The sequence below is a fragment of the Silene latifolia genome, chromosome Y, assembly GCF_048544455.1.
Source record: "Silene latifolia isolate original U9 population chromosome Y, ASM4854445v1, whole genome shotgun sequence".
In the NCBI taxonomy this organism is placed as follows: domain Eukaryota; kingdom Viridiplantae; phylum Streptophyta; class Magnoliopsida; order Caryophyllales; family Caryophyllaceae; genus Silene; species Silene latifolia.
Genome location: NC_133538.1, coordinates 101,494,359 through 101,517,856, shown reverse-complemented (window position 1 = coordinate 101,517,856; position 23,498 = coordinate 101,494,359). Strand labels below are relative to the sequence as shown.

At 37.8% G+C, this 23,498-nt stretch overlaps 1 protein-coding gene and 1 non-coding gene across 2 annotated transcripts in view; both read left to right on the top strand.

The window, feature by feature from the left end:
- Positions 1–1,239: 1,239 nt before the first annotated feature.
- On the top strand, positions 1,240–1,345 carry LOC141636439 (small nucleolar RNA R71). Its single transcript, XR_012541050.1, has one exon. It is a non-coding gene; the product is annotated as a small nucleolar RNA R71 (small nucleolar RNA).
- A 17,238-nt stretch (positions 1,346–18,583) lies between these two features.
- The window catches only part of LOC141633449 (adoMet-dependent rRNA methyltransferase spb1-like), a 28,134-nt gene continuing 23,219 nt past the window's right edge, over positions 18,584–23,498 (top strand). Inside the window, exons 1-7 of the mRNA XM_074445916.1 lie at positions 18,584–19,230; positions 19,314–19,469; positions 19,564–19,613; positions 20,267–20,423; positions 20,499–20,560; positions 21,165–21,366; positions 21,750–21,839. Of these exons, the coding sequence (XP_074302017.1) occupies positions 18,697–19,230; positions 19,314–19,469; positions 19,564–19,613; positions 20,267–20,423; positions 20,499–20,560; positions 21,165–21,366; positions 21,750–21,839 (1,251 nt within the window). The 5' untranslated portion in view covers positions 18,584–18,696. The remainder of the gene's footprint in view (positions 19,231–19,313; positions 19,470–19,563; positions 19,614–20,266; positions 20,424–20,498; positions 20,561–21,164; positions 21,367–21,749; positions 21,840–23,498) is intronic.

Sequence of the window (23,498 nt, the reverse complement as noted above, 5' to 3'; positions counted from 1 at the left end):
GAGACTCGAAGTAGGGACGCAATTTATAGGATGCAGTAACTAGTGCAAGGACAAGTTTTTCTAGTGACGTGTACCTGGTCTCTGCCTGAAGTAGAGACTTACTGATGTAGTACACTGGATGCTGTGATCCTTCCTACTCTCGTACTAGCACTGCACTGACTGCTGCTTCTGTGACCGATAGATACAGGAACAGTGGTTCTCCTGGCTCTGGTTTCGACAGGAGAGGTGGGGTGCTGAGATAACGCTTCAGCTCCTGAAATGCTTTTTCGTGATCATCCGTCCACTCAAATCTTTGGCTTTTTCTGAGTATATCATAGAATAGCCTGCATCTGTCCGAGGATCTGGATATGAATCTGTTTAAGGCTGCCACTCTTCCCGTCAGGCGCTGGACGTCTTTTGGTTTCTGCGGTGATTCCAGCTGCAGAATTGTTTTTATTTGCTCGGTGCTGGCCTCTATCCCCCTCTGGGTTACCATATACCCCTGAAACTTTCCACTGGATACTCCAAAGGTACACTTTATAGGATTCAACTTCATTTGGTATTTCCTTAGGGTATTGAAAGTTTCTGCCAGGTGCTGGTGGTGCTGTGAAGCCTGCTTCGATTTAACGACCATATCGTCTATGTATACCTCCATAGTTTGGCCTATTTTCTCTTTAAACATCATGTTTACCAGCCTCTGATAGGTAGATCCTGCATTTTTCAGTCCAAAAGGCATGACATTATAACAATAGATACCTCTCTCGGATCTGAATGCTGTCTTTTCCTGGTCACTGGGGTGTATCTTTATCTGGTTATATCCGCTCCAGGCATCCAAAAATGTCAACATCTCGTGGCCTGCAGTAGCATCCACCATGGCGTCTATGTGTGGTAGAAGGAATGGATAGCTTTGTTTAAATCCGTGAAATCGACGCAGACCCTCCACTTGCCATTCTTCTTTGGAACCACTACCACATTAGATAACCACTCCGGGTACTTTACTTCACGAATCTTTCCTGCAGCAAGCAGGTTATCTACTTCTTGATTTATGACCTGGTTTCTTTCAGAAGCAAATTTTCTTCTTTTCTGCTGCACAGGTTTATAGCTTGGATCCACACTTAGCTTGTGGGTTATCACACTTGGGCCCATCCCTTATCATTGTCAGTGTTATTTTGGAATCTTCCGTTGGATGATGCATCAAGTATGGCTCTGTGATCATCGTATAGCCCATTGTAGAACTGATTGGACAACAACCACGGATCAAAACCATGGTGAGGAAGAGACCTCACCAACCTCTTGAAACGGCAACAAGCTTCATAGAAAGTTTCATCCGGTGCCTGTTTGAAACTGGTAATCTTGGCCCTCAGCTGATTAGTGCGCTGCAGAGGGAAATCTCTCTTATAAAAAGCAAGAGCAAGGGTCTCGATCAGGACCCCCGGCCGTACGGTCCAAATCGATCAGCCACTCCTGGCCGAGTCGATCAAAGAAAAAGGAAACAGAACCTCCTTAATCTTGTCTTGAGTTACCCCCTTTGTGGCGGGGATAGTAGAACAATAGTCCGTACAGACCTCCATATGCTTCCTCGGGTCTTCACCTGCCACACCTCTAAAGAGATTTCTCTCCACCAGATTGATATAGGACGGACGGATGTCAAATGTATTCCCATCCTCAGTCTGGAGATTGAAACCTTTAGGAATAGATAATGCTTTAGGCTCCGAATGACTAGCAATATTCGGTATCTTTACTGGTTGGTTTCTAGAACTGAAAATGTCTTCTTCAAAAGATGGATTCTTTGTAAATAGGAAATGCTGAAGTTCAAGTTTAGAAGAACTCAAGGCTTCCTTTCGTGATTCTCTTTGCAGACGGAGTTTATGCCTGAACAGTCTCTCTGGTTTAGAATCAGCTGGAACTAACTCCAACCTCTGTGACCTGGGCATACACAACACTGAAAGAAAATGAATAAGAACTGCCTCAAGGAATAAAAATTCCCTGAGATGGATAAAATAAACGAAACAAAGACAGATAGAGCAATTGCCTCCTCGGCAACGGCGCCAAAATTTGACAGGGCTGTCGTATACCTATAAAAAATAACTAACTAAACTAACTGTATAGCTATGGAAGTCAGGTCGATCTCCTCAGGAAGGCAAGATATCTGTAAAGGTCCGTCTATTTGGTCACAAATGGAGGGGGGGGGGGGAGGGGGTTGTAATTGGTTTTCTAAACTAAAGGTGTAAAAGGAAGATAAGCAAGGAAAGAGCAATAAAGGCAGAAGATGAGATTAAACTATCAATAGAGAGGGGACATGTCAGGATTTCGGTTCACTACGGTAGTCCAGTGACTCAACTGTAAACAACTTAGATAAATTACTGCGAGACGGATATGGAAAGGTCCTTCCGGTCCACTTTGTATCCTAAATTACCACTAACTTAACTTCCGTACTTGTCAGGGTAGTCTACTGTTCATAGCAGGCCTATTTAGTCTAATCTTCCGATCCAAGATTAAATTTAACCAGATTAAAAAGGTGACTCAGAAGCGTGCACTCAACTAAGTCGGTAAATACAGTTATATTGCTAAGGGGACGGAGTCTCACAATTAATTCATCTAACCTATTTACTACATCGTCACATTTCTACCGCAGATCCCCTAATCCCAACATGAAATGATTTAGCTACTCATATCGCTAATGTTGTCAATAATAACAATATTAAGATAACTAATATAAAGCATGATGAAATAGTAATTAAAATGCATAAACAAAGATTAGGGCAGAAATTAAGGAAGAGCAAAACAAGTAATTAAGATGAATAAATGAAAGATTAATATTAAAAAGGGAGAAAGAGATTACAATCGCAAGAATCCGGCATAAAGAATAAACAAATCCGAGCTAAATAACCCCGAAAACAAAGTTACAGTGAAAGAGAGAAAGCAACGCAGTCTTTACTGTGAAAGATGAAAAGTAGGATAAACTTAATCCTAATGACCTAGTTATTATGCGTTTATATAGAAAAATTACTAAGTCCATAAGCTAAAACACGTTCACGGACTAATTAAAGCCCATGACAGCCAAAACCACTCGATCGAGTAATCTGAAACAACTCGATCGAGTACTTCTCCAAAATATCTACTCGATCGACCAAAATTGTTACTCGATCGAGTAACTCCTAATTCTAGCTCTTCTTGATCGAGTACAATACTACTCGATCGACCAACCTGAAGAGTCTATTGATCCAAAATACTCAAGAGGGGGGGTGAATTGAGGATTTAAAAATTTTAAAAGCTTTTTCGATTGTGCGTATGTAATTGATTATTTAAAGTTTATTGATTAAACTTTAACTAATTAACTAATGATTGTAAGCAAAGTAAACGAAAGAACGAAACAAGAAGAGACACGCGGATTTTTGAAGTGGTTCAGTTTCACAAGTCGAAACCTACGTCCACTATTCTCGATTAATAAATTTAGTACCTTTCTACGGATTACAAATTTACTAACCCAACTCGTACAACTAACTCTAGCTGTAACTCAATGAGTACCGTTAAATACTCGAGTGACTAACTTACGCTAATAAGAAAGCACTAATGATTCTAACAAAGGTTCACGTTAATGAACAAGTTAAGAAATCAACTAAGCACTATTATCTTATAACGATAAATAAAGAACAAGTATGTGAGTTTTGTAATACACGACCTTTCAAAATATGCAAATCGGTTTTCGTTAAAAACACACGGTTTGCTCTTTAAAATATGAAAACAATTTTTATGCTTAAGGTCTCTCTTTTAGATGTTGTAAATAGCAAAGTATTTATAGGCAAAGAGGAGGAAGGCTACACGGTTTCTACAAGAACCCTAATAGCCGAAATAATAAGATATAATTACCAATTATATCTTCTTATTATCTCTTACCTAAAAGCCATAAAAGATAATAAAGAATATTCTAAAAGATAGAATATAATCTTTCCAAATATTATCTTTACTATAAATTCTAAGATTATGATAAGATTTCCTAAAACAAGAATATCTTTTACCACAAACAAATATATTAACTAAGATATAAGATATGTAAAGATGTTATTATACAATAAAATCTTTACCTAATATCTCATAGGCAACACGGCACAACACGGCTCATAGGCTCGTGAACCATGCAAACCCTAATCTTAGTATATAATTAGAATTTAGGTTTTTAAGAGATGCTATATGGAAACCCTAATTGATAGTAAAGTCCAACTCATAAGTCGATCCAATAACCATCAATTAACGCTAACAATATAACCGGACTCCTCACTAAACCGGGCTTTATAAAATAAATACTTTCATTAAAACATATAAAATAAACTTTAAGAAATTGCAAAACAATTTTCGAACCATTTAAAAGTCGTGTATAAAAACTCAGCATTTCAATGTTATAGTAGAAGAGCTATAACATTGAGCTCTTTTACTAGTAATGTTATAGCTGCAAAGCTATAACTTTACTAATAAAGAAACTTATCCTTTTGAGTACCATTAAGAGATAATCACCTATACTATTCTAATCTTCAAGGAGATCTTCGAGTATAGGCTACATCATCATCCAAGCTTGATTAATCTTCTAGACGAACTTCGTCTTCACATAATACTTGAATGAATCTTTGAATTGTGTGATCTTGAACAAGGACTTGAACTTCTCATGTAATCGTCACAATCCTCTTTGTTGCTCGCAATACGTTAATGCTAAAACACTTAACAAACGATTAAACGCAACAAGTATATAATATGTAAAGCACCTTGACATCATCAAAACATAAACATATAAGCTATATGGTCCAACAAATTCCCCCTTTTTGATGATGGCAAGTCTCCTAAAATTGTGACTAATGAAAAAGTTCCCCCTTAATATGATACCGTTATCTTGATAATAAAGATTAACGCAAGATCAAACAATTATATTCAATACCAAAGCTTTAAGGACTTTAAGAGACAATTGGTCTTGACAAGGAGCAAGATTAGGTAGATGCTTACTATAGACGTTCTTTCCCCCTCTTGACATCATCGAAAAGTTAAGAACAAATCAAAAATGACTAGAATAACATAAAACGAGACAAGAGATAAAAACGCCATAAGAAATAAAATAACATGAAAGACTAGAAGCATCCAAAAGATAAGTAACATACAAACTAAGAATTAAACATGTCTAAAGCCAAAGTGGGCCGAATGATCACATGTCTAATAGAACACTTGGGCCATAACCACAAGTGTAATGCCAAAATGGGCCGAATAAGAGTTTGATTAACACACCACTAGATAAAAATAAAAGAAAAGCTAAGCAAGGTAAGGGTTAATGAGGGTAGGACGAGAGGAGGTCAAATGTTGCGGGTCTTATACGGGTTCACGTAGTCGGGTCTAGTACGGTGCTCCAAAGCATCCAGACGGTCGAATGAGCTCCTAACCAACTGTGAAAGAGTACCAATGCTCCTCTCAAAATTAAGCACCTTCAAAGAAAGAGCCTTTGGAGCTTCCAACGTGAGAGCTTGATCACCGGCCATCGCTTTCCCGTGCATCACCAAAGCACCACCCTGACTCATAAGGAAGGTGAGACGATCACCGTGTGGGAACACTTCCCCACGAATAGCCTTCAGCTCCCTCTCAAAACCCACTAATCGCTTGTCCACATCCTCCATCCACGAGTACACCCGACTAGCATCCAAACCCGAGTCTAAAGGCCGAGATGGTCCAACCCGTGACAATGTCGTAGCCAAACTAGTCGAATGCTCCTCGAATTTCTCCATTAAACCACTCATAAATCCCTCCAATTTTGACTCAATAGCTCCTAAACCCGAATCCACCGGGGCTTTCTCAACATCCTTTGCCAGAAGCAACTCGGGTCCATCAACGACAAGACCCATTAGCTTGATCAACTTATCACACATACTATCCCGAGCACTAACACCGTAACTGTCAGTCCCTATCACTCCCTTAATTTCCAACAGACGAGATATCCACATACCATAAGGCAAATCGATTGTGGTGCTCAACTTGTCCTTGGTCACCGTAAGACCAGTTTGAAGAATACGGTGCAAAACAACACTACCCAAATTCACCTTCTGTCCCTCCAACCAAGAATAAACCATAATTGCTTCATAACTCGACACCTTATCACGGCCTCCCCTCCTCGGCACTATTGTGTTCCACAAAAAATTTAAGAGGAATTTGATCTTAGCCGAGAGAGGTCGAACCACGATATTGACACCCTCCGTCATCTCCTCAAAATACTGCTTTACTAACAACTCCTTTTCACTTCTAACATTAGACCATTCAAGACTCGGATTTAATTCAATCCCTTCATTAGGAACCGAAAAAGCAGAGCAAAAATCCGAAACAGAGACGGTAACATCGACACCATTAACAACTGCATGCAACACTCCTTTCTTAATTGACACACTAGCAAAGAACTGTACCACCTCAACCGGGTATATAGGACCCGAAAACTGACTTATGTGACTCCACCCTTGAAAATCAAGAAAATTAATAAAGAAAGCAAGAGCGGGTACACTAACCAACCAAGATTTCGGATAAAACCGACCACCATGAATAGAATACCTTAAAACTCGATTAACCAAGATGCTTTCATCATGAGTAAGCCGAACACGATTTAACCCTTCTTTTGTTGCGGCTTTCAAGCATCCCGGCGTAGTACGAGCCACACCATTCCGAACTATCACCTCGGGTTCCTCTATAATCGCTTCACCATTATCAACAACAACTTTATTTTTACCCTTGAAAAGACGGCGTCTTTTGCCCTCGGAGACCGATTCGTCCCGACTACGAAACAGGGGCGAGTTTTGGTTTGGTTGTGGTGAAGGACAATTCATGGAATGAGGAGTATGTGGTGGTAGAGGTGATGTTTGGTGAGGAAAGGGGCGGTTTTGGTGGTGACGGGTTGAGGATCGGGTATTTTTTTGCATGGGATGTGTTCATGATGATGGAGATTGTTTGAAAAAGTAGATGATGGTGATTGTTGGAGTAAAGGAGAGGATATGCAATGATGGTAAATATTTGGAAGAAGAAAAGTGAGCAAGTGGGTATGGGTGGACGGTCAAGCAAGGGTAGATATAGGTCTAGGTATTAGGGTTAACAAGTGTAGGTGTAATATGGTAAGTGTTATTAATTAGGAATAGGAAAGTGATAAGTATGGAAATTTATGATGATATGACATGAATTAGGAAGTTGATTTGATATAGGAAAGATATGAGCCGTGTATTGTGAGCTTGTTTGTGAGATTTTTTTTTTTTTAATTAATTTGGAAAGATAAAAAAAAATATGGTGTGTTTATTTATTGTGATAAAAATAAGTTTGTATATCAATTAAATTCTAAATAGCAAATAGAATCTTATGAAGAAAATATTTCTATAAACGAAATTACTCATGCAACGCAATATACGGATCTGATCATACAATCTTAACTTAACTAGTCAGTCATAAAAAGATTGAACAAATATAGAAGCTTAGGTACCACTGATTAAACCAATTTCCAAACGTAAAGTCTCAAATCGTTCTCTAGCTAATGATTTTGTCAAAATGTCTGCCCATTGTTTTTCAGTACTACAAAATTCAAGTTTTATATTCCCCTTCTTAACATGGTCTCTAATAAAATGGTGTCTAATTTCAATATGTTTGGTACGTGAATGTTGTGCGGGATTTTTAGAGATTATTATCGCACTAGTATTATCACATAGAATAGGAATACATCCTACGTCAACACCATAATCACGTAATTGTTGCTTAAGCCATAAAAGTTGAGTACATACCAGTCCTGCGGCAATATATTCGGCTTCGGCAGTTGAGAGAGCAACCGAATTTTGTTTCTTCGAACCCCACGTGATGATACACGGTCCGATAAAGGTGGCGACACCCGACGTACTTTTCCTGTCTAGAGAACATCCTGCGTAGTCGGCATCTGAATAACCGACTAGGTCAAAATTGCATTCCATAGGATACCATAGATATAAATTAGCCGTTCCAATCAGATAACGTAAGATTCGTTTTACGGCCGTCATATGCGATTCTTTGGGAGACGATTGATATCTCGCACAAACGCATACGCTAAACATAATATCAGGTCTACTTGCGGTCAAATATAACAGTGACCCAATCATCCCACGGTAAGTAGTTTCATCAACTGATTTACCGTTTTCATCCAATGTCAATTTCTTGTTCGACCACCATTGGAGTAGGCATAGCGTGTGAATTTTCCATCCCGAATTTCCGAATCAACTCTTTGATGTATTTCTGTTGATGGATCTTAATGCCTTCATCTGTTTGTTGTATCTGCAGACCTAGGAAGAATTTTAATTCTCCCATCATACTCATCTCGAATTCGGAAGTCATCAACTCAGAAAAGTATTTGCATAGGCTTCGGTTGGTCGATCCAAAAATGATATCATCGACGTATATTTGGACAACCAAAAGGTCAGAACCCTCAGTTTTTAGAAATAGGGTTTTGTCGACGGATCCTCTACTGAATCCACTGTCAAGTAGAAACTTAGATAATCTGTCGTACCAAGCCCTAGGTGCTTGCTTCAATCCGTATAGGGCTTTATCCAGTTTGAACACGTGATTCTGAAATTTGATATTCTTAAAACCAGGGAGTTGTTCAACGAAGACTTCTTCTTGTAGATAACCGTTCAAGAATGTCGTCTTGACATCCATCTGGAAGAGCTTCATTCCTTTGTGTGCGGCGAATGCAATCAGAAGTCTAATAGCTTCAAGACGTGCAACAGGTGTGAAAGTCTCGTCATAATCTATTCCTTCTTGTTGATTATATCCTTGGACCATCAATCTTGCTTTGTTTCTGACAATGACTCCGGCATCATCTAATTTGTTCCTGAAGACCCACCGAGTTCCAATGACTGTCCGATCTTTTGGTCTAGGAACTAAATGCCAAACCTTGTTTCTTTCGAACTGTTGAAGCTCTTCTTGCATAGCTATAATCCAATCTGATTCAGCTAGAGCTTCATTGATGTTCTTTGGTTCGATCATGGATAGGAAAGAGTAGAAGGAACAGAAGTTGTTTAAGGAACGTCTTGTTTGAACACCCTTCTTAATATTCCCAAGAATATTGTCCATGGGGTGTGAGTTCTTGTATTTCCACTTTGTCGAAGTACTTGGTTCTTCCTCGTTATTTGAGCTTGACCCGACTTCATTTGGCTCGGAATTAGATGAAGTTCCCCCTGAATCCAATCCGGGTGTTGTATTTGAGCCGATTATAACCTCGGGCTCTCCACTTTGATTTGGATTCAATGTTACAGTAACATCATCTATAACATTGGTTTGGGAGTTCTTATTTTGAGTCGATGTTATAGTATCATCAACTATAACTTTGTCCTTCTCCTTTTTGTCTTTTGAGGAACGATCGAGTTCATCGTTTATTCCCTCAATTTCATTATCCTCTAATTCCAAATCCGGGGGATCGTCTCTTGAAAGACGAAAGTCGGGTTCATCCAAGTCTTCTTCCTCATCCTGTAAAGGCTTATCGAACATGTTATCTTCATCAAAGATAACGTGGACACTTTATTCAATACAGAGAGTTCTCTTATTGAATACTTTGTAAGCCTTGCTATGATCTGAGTATCCTATAAAAATCGCTTCATCACTCCTAGAGTCGAATTTACTCAAACGGTTTTTACCGTTATTATGTACAAAACATTTACTCCCAAAACAACGAAGATGGGAGATATTAGGTTTTCGACCTCTAAGGAGTTCATAGGGGGTTTTCTTAAGGATAGGTCGGATCATAGCACGATTATGGATGTAGCAAGAAGTACTAATGGCTTCAGCCCAAAAGTTACGAGGTAAGCCACTACACAAGAGCATTGTACGTGTCATATCTTCTAAGGTTCTATTCATACGTTCAACGACACCGTTTTGTTGCGGAGTTCTTGGTGCAGAAAATTTATGCCCTACACCATTAACTCTACAATATTCTATAAAGGTTTGATTATCAAATTCGGTGCCATGATCCGTACGAATAGATACTAGATTAGTCTTATATTTATTTTGAACACGTTTCATAAGACAATCAAATTCATCAAAAGTTTCGTCTTTTGAATGAAGAAAGATAGTCCATACATACCTTGAGTAGTCATCTACAAGAACAAAGACGTACCTTGATCCTCCTCTACTCCGTACCTTCATAGGTCCACATAAATCCATGTGTACTAGTTCCAAGGCTTCATTTGTGCTCACTACTCTTTTAGGTTTGAACGATGATCTTACTTGTTTACACCTAGCACATGTGTCACACATCTTTTCTTGGTCGAACTTGATCTTAGGCAACCCTTCAACCAAGTCCCACTTCTTGAGTTTATTCAAGGTTAGCGATCTAATGTGACCGAATCGTTTATGCCATAAACAAGGATCATCAAGTGTAACTTTCATACATGAAAAAGAGTTAGTAGGCACAAAGATTTAAATCTACCATATAAACATTCCTTTTTCGGTGGCCTTCAAGAATAACGTTGCTAGTTCCTTCAATAATAATGCGACAACTATCAGTATGAAAAACTACTTTGTTACCTTTGTCACATAGTTGAGATATGCTTAGCAAGTTGTGTTTTAGACCATCTACGAGATAAACGTCACTTATTGCGTGAGACTTAGAGATTCCGATTTTGCCAACGCCAATTACTTTTCCCTTTTTATTGTCCCCGAACGTCACTTTTCCTCCGTTGAAAGGCTTGAGTGAAAGAAATAGATTCTTATCTCCGGTCATGTGTCTTGAACATCCACTGTCAAGATACCATTGATTGTTTTCTTTCACTTCTACCGCAGAAAAGGATTAGATACGATTTTTAGGTACCCAAGCTAAGTTGGGTCCCTTATGATTAGTTACTCTAAATACTAAGTCCTTTCGAACCCAAACACGTCTAATGACCGTTTTTCTAACCTTAGGTTTGTTTGGCTTGGGAGAAGTTCTAGGGTTAGGGTTTTCTCTAGGTCTCGGAACTTCTCTAGGTCTCGGAACTTCTCTAGGTCTCGGAATTTCTTTAGGTCTATCTGGACTAGTTGTCTTGCGAATAGGTTTACTGGGTTGAGATCTACAAGGGCTTTGTGAGGTGCTAGGTTTATTAGAGTAGTCAAAGGCCATGTCATAGAACCAACGAAATTTATTATTTCTTTCTTCGTTAGGTTCGTTAGTGGGGGTTTCCTTATCCTCGACAACTGTGTCAACAGTTTTAGCATGTTCGGCATTCTTTCGTAAGTCTTGAGCCTTTTTTACACAATTGATTTGGATATGACCCGTATGACCACAGTAATTGCAAATCAAGTACTCGGGAAGATCAAGATACTTCCTTTTTCTAAAATCAAAATCCGAAGGTGTTGATTTGCATTTAGAGTGATCTCTGGTGTAGCACTCATGTCCTAACCCCATCTTCATATTATTGTCAGATTGTTCGGTTAGGAAGTTTAGGACTTTTGTACTACCTTCCCACTTGTCATGGACCTTTCTAGCGTGTAGAAGTAGGTCTTTTAGGGTTTTAATTTCCTCTTGACATTTCGTATGATCTATATCATTGTCCTTTTTGAAGTTATCATGAAAGTCTTGGAATCGTTTATTAAGAATGAACACGACATCAGTGTGTTGTTTCTTAACGTTGATCATATCGGTCTTAGATTCTTTAAATTGCTTCGAAAGAGAATCTATCTCTTTCTTTTGGTCTAGGATCACTTCTTCATTAGATGTGACCTTAGTTTCCAAAAGTTCTTTGACTTTTCTAAGTTCTAAAGTTATAGCTTCATTAGCTATAACTTTGGCTTGAAGGTGCTTGATGTTAAGCTTTAGATCGGAAGTTATAGCTTCATTAGCTATAACCTTGGATTCTAATTCCTTCTTTTCAGCCATTGTAGAATCTGATGTTGTAGCTTTCTCAGCTATAACTTTAGATTTCAACTTCTTAGCTTTAGCCTTGAGAGTATGATTCTCTTCTGCAATTTCAAGAATCTGTTCCTTTAGATCTTTTAATTCCAAATCCTGTTCGTGACACTTATCAAGAGATTGTTCAAAGAATTCAATTAAAGCACTTTTAGACAATTTCCTAACACGTTTCTTAAGCTCAAGATAACTTACCTCTTCATCGTCGTCTTCGTCTGATTCTCCAAGAAAGCAATAGTTTGAGTGAGAATTTGTGCTTTCATCGTCACTGTCGGAGATTAGGTCAAGACTAACACTGCTAAGACAAAGGTTTGCTACTTCGTCGTCTTTAGATTCCTCGTCATCTTCTGAGTCAAGGTCTCCGCCCAACACGAAGCCATCATAACTTGCTTGAATTCTCTCTTTGTCTTCTCACGTTTTGTCTTATCCTTAATCTTCTCCCATGTTGGACAATCTTTGATCATGTGACCAGATTCTCCATACTTGAAGCAACCTCTATTTGCGAAGGACGACTTTGAGTCATTAACCTTTTTGTTGAATGACTTGTTGTTACTGTTGTTATAGGATGATTTTGTTTGTTTATTTCGAAAAATTTTATTTTTAAAACGTCGTGCAAACAAGACAGTTTCATCATCTAGGTCAGAGTCCACTTCTTCGCTCTTTAAAGCCATACTCTTATTGCGACTTGGTTCAGCGTCGTCTTTGTTAAGAGTAATTTCATGGGACATGAGAGCACCAATGAGTTCTTGATAGGATAGGGTTTCAAGATCTCGTGATTCCTCCATTGCAGTGACCTTAGCACGCCACTTCTTAGTAAGGCTCCTAAGAACCTTTCTAGCAATGTCCTCGGTACAAAATTTCCTACCTAGGTTTTTTAATTCATTTATTATACTTGAGAACCTTGCGGACATACTATCTAGAGACTCATTAGGCTCCATGATGAATAGCTCATATTTTTGCATAAGCAAATCAATTCGATGCTTCCTAACAATGGAAGTACCTTCATAAGCTAATTCGAGTCCATCCCATATCTCCTTGGCCGTAGAGCATGAGGAAAACCGATCAAACTCGCAGAGAAGTCATTCCGTTTTTGCAGAAGACTTATTGCTTTGGAGTTCTTTTCGGCCTTCTTGTAGTCGGCCTCGACATAGTCCTCTTCTTTCTTTTCATAGGTAGTGCCTTCCTCGGATGCCACAAGAATTTTGTGTGGTCCGTTTTGAATGATCCTCCAGCACTCCCAATCGTGTCCTTTCACATAGTGAGTCATCATGTTTTTCCATAATCCATAATTCTTCCCATCAAAGACGGGACACTTGAGATATTTGGAATCCATTTATCACGTGATAGGCAGCGGAATATAAAACAATAAGATAAATGAAAAACAAGATAGATCAGCCTCTTTGCGGTTAGGCAATCAAGAGCACGAGACTCTGATACCAATTGAAGAGTCTATTGATCCAAAATACTCAAGAGGGGGTGAATTGAGGATTTAAAACTTTTGAAAGCTTTTTCGATTGTGCGTATGTAATTGATTATTTAAAGTTTATTGATTAAACTTTAACTAATCAACTAATGATTGTAAGCAAAGTAAACGAAAGAACGAAACAAGAAGAGACACGCGGATTTTTGAAGTGGTTCAGTTTCACAAGTCGAAACCTATGTCCACTATTCTCGATTAATAAATTTAGTACCTTTCTACGGATTACAAATTTACTAACCCAACTCGTACAACTAACTCTAGTCAGTAACTCAATGAGTACCGTTAAATACTCGAGTGACTAACTTACGCTAATAAGAAAGCACTAATGATTCTAACAAAGGTTCACGTTAATGAACAAGTTAAGAAATCAACTAAGCACTATTATCTTATAACGATAAATAAAGAACAAGTATGTGAGTTTTGTAATACACGACCTTTCAAAATATGCAAATCGGTTTTCGTTAAAAACACACGGTTTGCTCTTTAAAATATGAAAACAATTTTTATGCTTAAGGTCTCTCTTTTAGATGTTGTAAATAGCAAAGTATTTATAGGCAAAGAGGAGGAAGGCTACACGGTTTCTACAAGAACCCTAATAGCCGAAATAATAAGATATAATTACCAATTATATCTTCTTATTATCTCTTACCTAAAAGCCATAAAAGATAATAAAGAATATTCTAAAAGATAGAATATAATCTTTCCAAATATTATCTTTACTATAAATTCTAAGATTATGATAAGATTTCCTAAAACAAGAATATCTTTTACCACAAACAAATATATTAACTAAGATATAAGATATGTAAAGATGTTATTATACAATAAAATCTTTACCTAATATCTCATAGGCAACACGACACAACACGGCTCATAGGCTCGTGAACCATGCAAACCCTAATCTTAGTATATAATTAGAATTTAGGTTTTTAAGAGAGGCTATATGGAAACCCTAATTGATAGTAAAGTCCAACTCATAAGTCGATCCAATAACCATCAATTAACGCTAACAATATAACCGGACTCCTCACTAAACCGGGCTTTATAAAATAAATACTTTCATTAAAACATATAAAATAAACTTTAAGAAATTGCAAAACAATTTTCGAACCATTTAAAAGTCGTGTATAAAAACTCAAAGATTTCAATGTTATAGTAGAAGAGCTATAACATTGAGCTTTTTACTAGTAATGTTATAGTGCAAAGCTATAACTTTACTAATAAAGAAACTTATCCTTTTGAGTACCATTAAGAGATAATCACCTATACTATTCTAATCTTCAAGGAGATCTTCGAGTATAGGCTACATCATCATCCAAGCTTGATTAATCTTCTAGATTTAACTTCGTCTTCACATAATACTTGAATGAATCTTTGAATTGTGTGATCTTGAACAAGGACTTGAACTTCTCATGTAATCGTCACAATCCTCTTTGTTGCTCGTAATAGGTTAATGCTAAAACACTTAACAAACGATTACACGCAACAAGTATATAATATGTAAAACACCTTGACATCATCAAAACATAAACATATAAGCTATATGGTCCAACACAACCTCAGCCATAGAAACCACTCGATCGAGTAACAAAACAGTTCGATCGAGTGTTCTTCCTCCAAAACAGCTCAAACTCGTGATCGACTGCTCCATAGACCGTTCCTTCACGCATCCCAATGCAAGATCTCGCTCTGAACAATCCCGTCTCCTCAAAATGCATGCAAAAAAGGATGAAAATTGTACGATTCCACTACTTTCACGTTCATTCCTACCAAACGGACAAAACAAACCAAAGTAGCCAATTCGGGGCAAAATGCAATATAAACAGTACAAAATACGTGCTGAAATAAGCTAAAAAGATTATACAAAATGCACGTATCGCAAACTAATACACAACCCATTTTTCATACCAGATTGAACCATAGACCCGCAACGTTCAACTTCAACAACAACATATTTTGAGTTTGTTATACATGTGGGATTGCATTAATAATACGTATGAGAAATAATATGCTACACAATTTTTTTTCATAATTCTATCTCCTGTCTTTTGATACAAAGGTACTACACGTTGACCATCTCTTTTTGCAAATTTTCTAATTTTATTGTTCATTACTTGAGGTTATTCTTTTGATAGATGTAATCGTATAATAATATATTATTTTTAATAATGAAGTAATTTATATAATTAGGTTCAGTTAAAACGGCAATCTTATTTGGTGTGAAAACTATCAAATATTCTCTCTTATATGCCGCTTAAGCATGTTACCAAGATATAATAATTAACGTCTTTCTACATTATTATCTAAAAAGCCGTGCATTTGCGCGGGATCTAGAGTAGTATTGATAATAAGTTTTATTTTCAGATTAATTGGGGCATGGTTGACATAACTTATTAAAAATGAGTTTTTGTTTTTCAAAGTTAATTTTCAAAAAGTGTTTTTGAAATACTAGAAGCAGCAAATTGATGCTTTTATTTTTATTAAGCCCGAAAAAAATGATTTTTGAGCATTTAAAAAACAAATTTTATTTTTTAGAACATGGTATTTGACCAATTTGTAGTTTTTAGTAAAAAAACACTTAAAAAAATAGGTTAAACACACACACTAAAGTATAATTTGACAATCGCACCAAAAAAAAAAAACTATAATTTGACACAAGCACTAATACAGTAATTTGAAATATTCCATCAAATAACCCTAGAATAGAGCACGCTGCAACAATAGTTTGCAATCACCCACGCTTTTCACCGCTTTCTCGCTCTACCTTTATCTCTCTACCTTTCCTCTTCCCCTAAGGATCCCTTGAACTACTACCACCGCCATCCCCTACCATCCCTGCCCTCACCTCGGGTACCGCCACAGGTTTGGCTGTTTACGACCGATCTTTGGCGGTTTCCGTTACTCGATCTCGATTTAACTGTTTAATTTGATCGTCGCCACTTATATTTCCTCCTTTTTATGTCTGCGTGTGACTCCTTATCTGCCTCCGCCCTACCGGTATCTCCGTTTACAGTTGGTCCCCTTCGTCTCGGGTCCGCTAATCTCTCTTGGTATGTTCTTGACTGGCTTTATCTTTATCCTTTGAAGGTCTTTATGTTTCTGATCGTTTTCAAGCTTGTTTTTGGATTATGAGCTACTTGAGTGGATGAGAGTTTTTGGGCTCTTCTGATTTTGCTCTCAGATAGATTCCAAGTGTTTTTGTCCGTCTTCAGGACGTCGCCTGATTGATAACCATGGGGTTTTTTCTTTGTTGATTTCACTGCTTCTTGACGACAGTTCATGTGTCACCTGTGTTAGTTTGGGTGTTTGTCTTCCTTAATTCATCAAGGAGGTGGTTGCTTTTCGTTCCTTGGGTTGGGGCATCTTCCTGCCATTCTTGGGATTTTATCAGGAGGTTAGTGGGGTCTGTATGTGGCTTGCGGTTTATGCTTTTTTCCGTGATCGAGCGTCTTTTGGGTGGTTAGTATGGATTGGTATTGGTGGCATTGGTGTGGTCGTAGTAGTTCTTCTCGCCTATTACTGTTATCGTTTTCTTGTCTCGACTTTGTATCCATCCCTTTTTCTCTCTAGTTTTCTTGTTCTCAAGTTCTTGTTTCAATGGATTATCAATCGCAGTGAAGTATTTATTTTCGATGACAATGATATGGAGGATGAGGATTTAATTAGGTGGATTATGAGTATGGGGGAGCCATCTATATACACTATACAAATGATGAAAGATAGGGGCAATTCTCTTTTCAAGGAACAAAATTTTTCTCTAGCAGTCAGCCTTTACAAACAAGCCCTTAATGTTTTATGCTTTATTGGCTTTTCGACCTCTCGTGATCAGCATACTACCTATTCCCTAGCTCTATCTCTGGTCTTTAATCTTGCAGCTTGCGAATTGAAGCTCTCTCGCTTTTATCAGGCCTGTTTTTATAAAATTTGATCCCTGCAATGTTAAAGCTCTTTATCGTAGAGGCTTTGCTTATAAAAAGTCAAATTTCCTCAAGGAGGCTCTGAAGGACTTTGAGCATGCTGTACAATTTGATTCGAATAATAAAGAAGCTAATCATGAGCTTCTTGCAATGGTTGACAGATTAGTAGTGAACCCCAACGGGAAACAGGTTGCTTTTCAGTTTGACCCGTTGGCTACTGCAAATAAAGGTAAGAAACCTCTCCTTGCAGTTGACAAGTGTGAAGTCGCGTCTTGTAGTAATGTTCCGATGTTCAACAATGGGTTTGATTCTGATCGTGGAGATGAGATTACTTCTGATAGTAACATGGATTTTAATCTCAATTGTGAAGCTGACCCACCTTTGGCAGCTGAAGATAAAGGCAATACCTCCCATCCCTTTACCGCGAAACCTTCAAATTACACTTTCTCTAATAAAAAACAAAACAGGAACAAATTATATCTTTCGTCTCAAGACTATGAAAATTTGTTGCTCGGGAGGAATCTCCAGTTTTTCAACCCAAGATCCTTGTCTTATTTGAGGGTTCGCCCCCTCGTGTTTAAAAACTCTATCCAGACAGGAACTCCCCTTGAAGAAAATTCAAGGGAAGTAGTAGTTCCTTCTTCTCTTCCCTTGTACGCGGAGGAATATAAGAAAACTGATTCTAAACCTACGATTACTGAGTTGCTCCATGAAGAGGTTATTCTTCAAGTGGATACGAAGCTACGACTATCATCTGACCTTTCTCTAGCTAGTAAGGTCTCCATGGTTCAATTTCAATTTACTGTGGTCCAAGATAATTTAAGCACGAGACGTAGTCGTAAGATGGATTACCCTTATTGCCATGGTCGTGTTGCTCGAGCAGGTGTTAATTTGAAGAAAAGATCTCAGGTTTCTGTCAACCATTCTGTTTTTCTTTGCAGGTACTCCAACACTAGTGGTGCGGTCAAAACATCTAAACGAAAGGAGGTTCAGATGATTGAGTTTGAAGACTATTATCATCCTCCCTCTAAGAAATGTCGTTGGATTTCTAGCCGCTATGGGGTCTCTAGTACACCCCAGTTTGTATGGTAGAGGTATGTAATCGGACTCTATATATTCTTTTTTTCTACCGTTTCTATAAAATAGTACACGTTTGTCTAAAAAAAAAAAAAAAAAAAAAAACTAGAATAGAGCGGTCTCATTTATTTTTTTTGGTATTGAATAGAGCGGTCTCATTTTAAGCGTCATCAAATTGCAACTTGGGTGTCGATCTCGTTTTAAGCGTCATCCAATAGTCCAATACCCAAACTAAAAAACTTGAATAGAGCGGTCTCATTTTAAGCGTCATCCAATAGTCCAATACCCAAACTAAAAAATACCCTAGTCCAGGGAGCCTCTTTCCTCCTCAGACAGCGAAAATGGGGAAGAAGAAGAGTAAAGTAACGGGAAAGAACAGGCTAGACAAATTCTACCATTTAGCGAAGGAACAAGGCTACAGGTCAAGAGCATCATTCAAGCTGATCCAAATAGACGCCAAATTCGGATTATTAAACTCGTCAAGGTCAATACTTGACCTGTGCGCAGCACCAGGAGGATGGATGCAAGTAGCAGTACAACGAGCACCCGTTGGTGCACTCGTTGTCGGTGTCGATCTCGTTTCTATTACTCCTATCAGAGGTGCTGTCTCTGTACAAGAGGATATTACCCAACCCAAGTGCCGTGCCACTGTCAAGAAGCTCCTCGCCGATAACGGGTTTAAGGCTTTTGATGTTGTTCTTCATGATGGTTCTCCTAATGTTGGTGGTGCTTGGGCTCAGGAGGCTACTTCTCAGAATTCTCTTGTTATTGATTCTCTCAAGCTTGCTACCGATTTCCTTGCTCCTAGAGGACATTTTGTCACTAAGGTTTTCAGGTCCCAGGATTACAACGCCGTCGTCTACTGCCTTAGGAAGGTGATTCATTCTCTTGCTCTATATAATTTATTTATCATCATATTTGTGCTGCTTGTCTTATCTTCATTTTTTTTTGTACGCAGTTTTTCGATAAAGTAGAGGTGTATAAGCCTATTGCCAGTCGTTTGTCGTCCGCAGAAATATATGTCATAGGTCTAAAGTACAAGGCCCCTGCAAAAATTGATCCTCGCATGCTGGATATCAAGTATTTGTTTGAGGGTGCTGCTGAACCCCAAAAGGTATCCTGCTTTACACCTAATCACTCGAGATGTTTCCTTTCTTTCTCGATATCTTTGTAATGGTTGTTGTCAATTCGTCATCTCGGTGATGCAGGTGATAGATGTCCTAGATGGTAACAAGCAACAAAAAAGACACCGTGATGGGTGAGTTTTGTTCCTATACATCTTTTCTTCTGCATTTGTTATCAGTCATGCTAATGTTGAACTGTGTTTCTTTGCTATAAGCCATCATCTGCTAATTAGCAAATGTAGCTTGGCGAAACTTGGGTTTTCTATTTACTGGCATGTCTGCTGCTTTATTTCCCCCAAGAATAAAAGCTTTCTATGTCAATGCTGGTTATTGGCCCTTCTTAAACACATTAATTATCTACTGTCTACGTGTTTATTCAGCTAGGCGATAACTTTTGAATGCTTGTTCCTGCCAACATGACATTTTCTATGTAGGCTAGAAGAAACTGAAGCTGATAATAATAGCTAAACAATTATGAACTGACAGAAATATTCAATAAAACTAATTAATTGCTACGTGTTTTGATTAATTAATTGGAGCCTTAATCCCAAAATAGTTTGGGGCCGGGCCGGTCGGCTAACATGGATCATCATTTTAAATCATCTGGAGCTTCTAATAGGCTGGATAATATAAGGAGATTTAGGTTTAAAAAAGTTGATTTTTGTTCCAATCAAAGATTTCGTTTCTGCTTGTTCATATACCAAATGAGTGGTTACGGGCTAATCTTTAACTTCTTAAATATATATTTTCTTATTAATTAATTGACTTATTGTGACTGGTACCGCAGGTATGAGGATGGCCTTACTCTTGTGAGAAAGATCCATCCAGCTTCTGATTTTGTGTGGTCCGACAGTCCCGTGGAGATGCTTGGTACAACAACGTCCATAAGCTTTAATGATGCAGCAAGTTTGCCTTTGAAGGAACATGCTTTGACTACAGAGGAGGTATTTCTGCAATAACAACTTTGCTTCTTCTTCTGCTTATTCTAGTTGATCCTTTCATATTTGGTGTGTTTCCAGGTTATTACATTATGTGACGACCTTAGTGTTTTGGGAAAGCAAGACTTCAAGCATCTTTTAAAGTAAGGAGCATTGTTCCCATTTCTGCTTTTTCTTGGTATTTCCTTTTTCTTGTCCTTTTGCCGATGTTTGATGTGAGCAGCTGCAGGTTGGTTTGTCTGTGAATAATTGACTCTTGAGATACATGGTTGAGATATATATTATTCTAGGTGACTTTTAGGCTTCTTCCACATATATCCTATTGAGTGTGCTAAATGCTGATATTACAAGATACTACCCCCACCTGTTATAGTTGATGGGTGCTTTATTTTACTTCTATTTGGAGGTGGATGTGTTCAAAGGAACATTTTCAACCAAATGAGAGCTGAAAAATGCCGTTCGTCCAATCCAATCTCCCTGTATTTCAAAATTCCCTTCATATATTTTGATTTATAGGAAGATTGGATTAAATTGGAGGGAGTATATTAATTGAATTAATTAAAGTTCTAGACAGGTATTAACTATACAATGGCACTGGTTTCCTATAACTTCTGTGCCAAGCTATGTATCGGAGCTAAGTTTTGTTTCTCATGCCAGACCAATTATATGAGGCGCTTCCATAACATTTTGGTACTTTCAATTGATTTTTTCTATGTAGTAAGGTATCTTATATCATTTATACTTTAGGTGGAGGATTAATATACGAAAAGCCATTAATTCAACTACAAAAACTACCACCACTGTCGAAGCTGTGAAGGAGAATGATGGTGTTGACGAAGAGGAAAAGGATGAAGATGAAAAGCTTCTAGATGAAATGGAGGAATTGACACATGCGGTAGGGCGTAAAAACAAACGTGAAAATAAGATTCAGGCAAAAAGATTAGCTAAGGTTTTAATCCTTTTTCTTTTTGATCTGTATGTTTTCCTATTGGTTCCTTTCCAACATTTTTTCGCTTGAGGATAGAAATGCAAAGGGTCAATGCTGGCCAAATTAAATTATCAACCATCAGTGAAAAAAAATATATAGATAAAGATTAGCAATTTAGTCAACCTAGTGTGGTCCTATATTTTTACTCCTAAGCAGTTGAGTCTGAAGGTTTCTGATTTTTTGGGTTGAAATGAATTTTCATATAGCATGTGAAATAAAAACATCAAGGCTCTGATTGAGGAAATAAGAAAAGGTTCAGACTTGAAAAAGATATTTGAATGTGCAAACAACCCACATGATCTGTGTATGCTGATGAGATTAGCCTAATGGTACGTATATGACAGGACAAAGCACGGAAGGCAACCGGAATGCAAATAGATGCTATGCAGGATGGTTATGGTGATAACGAATTGTTTTCTCTTGGTTTCATCAAGGTTTGACTCATGAACTTACTTTGTATTTTAATCTAATTGGTCTGTTATTGCTTCCTAGTAAATACAGTAGTAGGATACTGATACGGTTTAAGGCTTTGTCGTCTAAGCTCACCAATCAAAACAATATTTATAATCTTAACTAACTACTCTTAGTAGAGTGACAAGTAAAGGTTGATCCCAAAGGACGGGTATTGTATTAAGTTATCGGTTGTAAAGAGCTATGTCTTAGGGTGTCAGAAATTGGGTTGAGATTGAGGGTTGTAAACTAAACTACCTAACAACGAAATGTAAAGAAATGAAAGCAAAACAAAGCAAATAAGCAAATAGGGGTTTGTAAACAATTGATTAAGGCACTAGGGTATCATGGGTTTATAGGGGATTCATGGTGGTTATCATACAAACATGTTTACATAGATGCAAGCAAATTATTGTTGTAGTGGAATCGAGTTAGTTTATGTCTTACAATTCCTAGGAAGATTTGGGTCCCGGAGCCGAGTCGGTCAAGACTGTACAACACCTAAAAGTCGACTTAGTTTCTTCCTATTCAACTATATGCATGATCTAACAAGCCTTGAGTTAGTTTATATCTTACAAGTCTTGTTGAATGGATAAGAGATTCATGCAAGGTTGTCAATCAAGCAATTCATCAAGCATAATATGTGCATAAGTTGAAACTACAACAAGCAAGCAATCTTTATGAAAACATATTAGATTAAGTATGGATCTACCCCCATGTTTTAATTCCCCTAATCCCCCCTTAATCCTAGCTAGAAGACTACTCACTCATGGTCATGGTAAACATGCTAATAGGGGTCTCAATCATATTAACAAGGTTAAACATGGTGAATGAGTAAAGCAATAATTAATTAAGCAAAGGGTAAAAGAGATTATACCAACTTAAGAATGATCCAAATAATAAGCAAAGAATAATAGAACACTTGATGAGTGATGAAGAGTTGTAAAGTCTTCAATAAACCCCAAATAGTCTTCAAATTACCCAACTAAATCTAAAAACACTTGGATGATTAAAGAGATTAAAATTTGATTAATATTGAATTGAGTAAATACAACTTGATTATTATTATCCAAACTTGATTAAAACTTAATTAGAACTTGATGATGAATCCCCTAAAACAATGGGGTATTTATACTAAGTACAAGAATTAGGGTAACTAAGGGTTTAAATGACGATTAAGTTCCTAAGAAGAAGATTAGTGCTTTGCAAGTCCCATAAGGAGCTGCCCGACTTGTCCTTGAAGTATGCTCGAGCTACCCAGGTATCCGCCCGACTTGACCACGGGACGCCCGGATTGTGGCTTGGGACGCTTGTCCTGAGCCCAGATTGTGGCTTTGGATGCTCGTCTTGAGCTCGGGACGCCCGGATCCTTGATCAGCTTTTCCTCTTCTTCTCTTGACTGCCTAAGGATTCGTGGGGATCGTTGAGGAGTTGTGGGGGTCTTCATCATTGCCCATTCTACTTGATTTATTCACTTAGGCCTTTAGTATTGATCTCCTCTTTGATGCTTGGTCATTAGATGCACTCCATTTAGCTCCACTTTGCTTCATAAATGCAAGGCTAGCAATCCTCTCCTTTCAAGGACACAAAACCTCAAAGAATATGCAAAGTAGGGAACCAAAGATAAGAGACGACCCTAATAA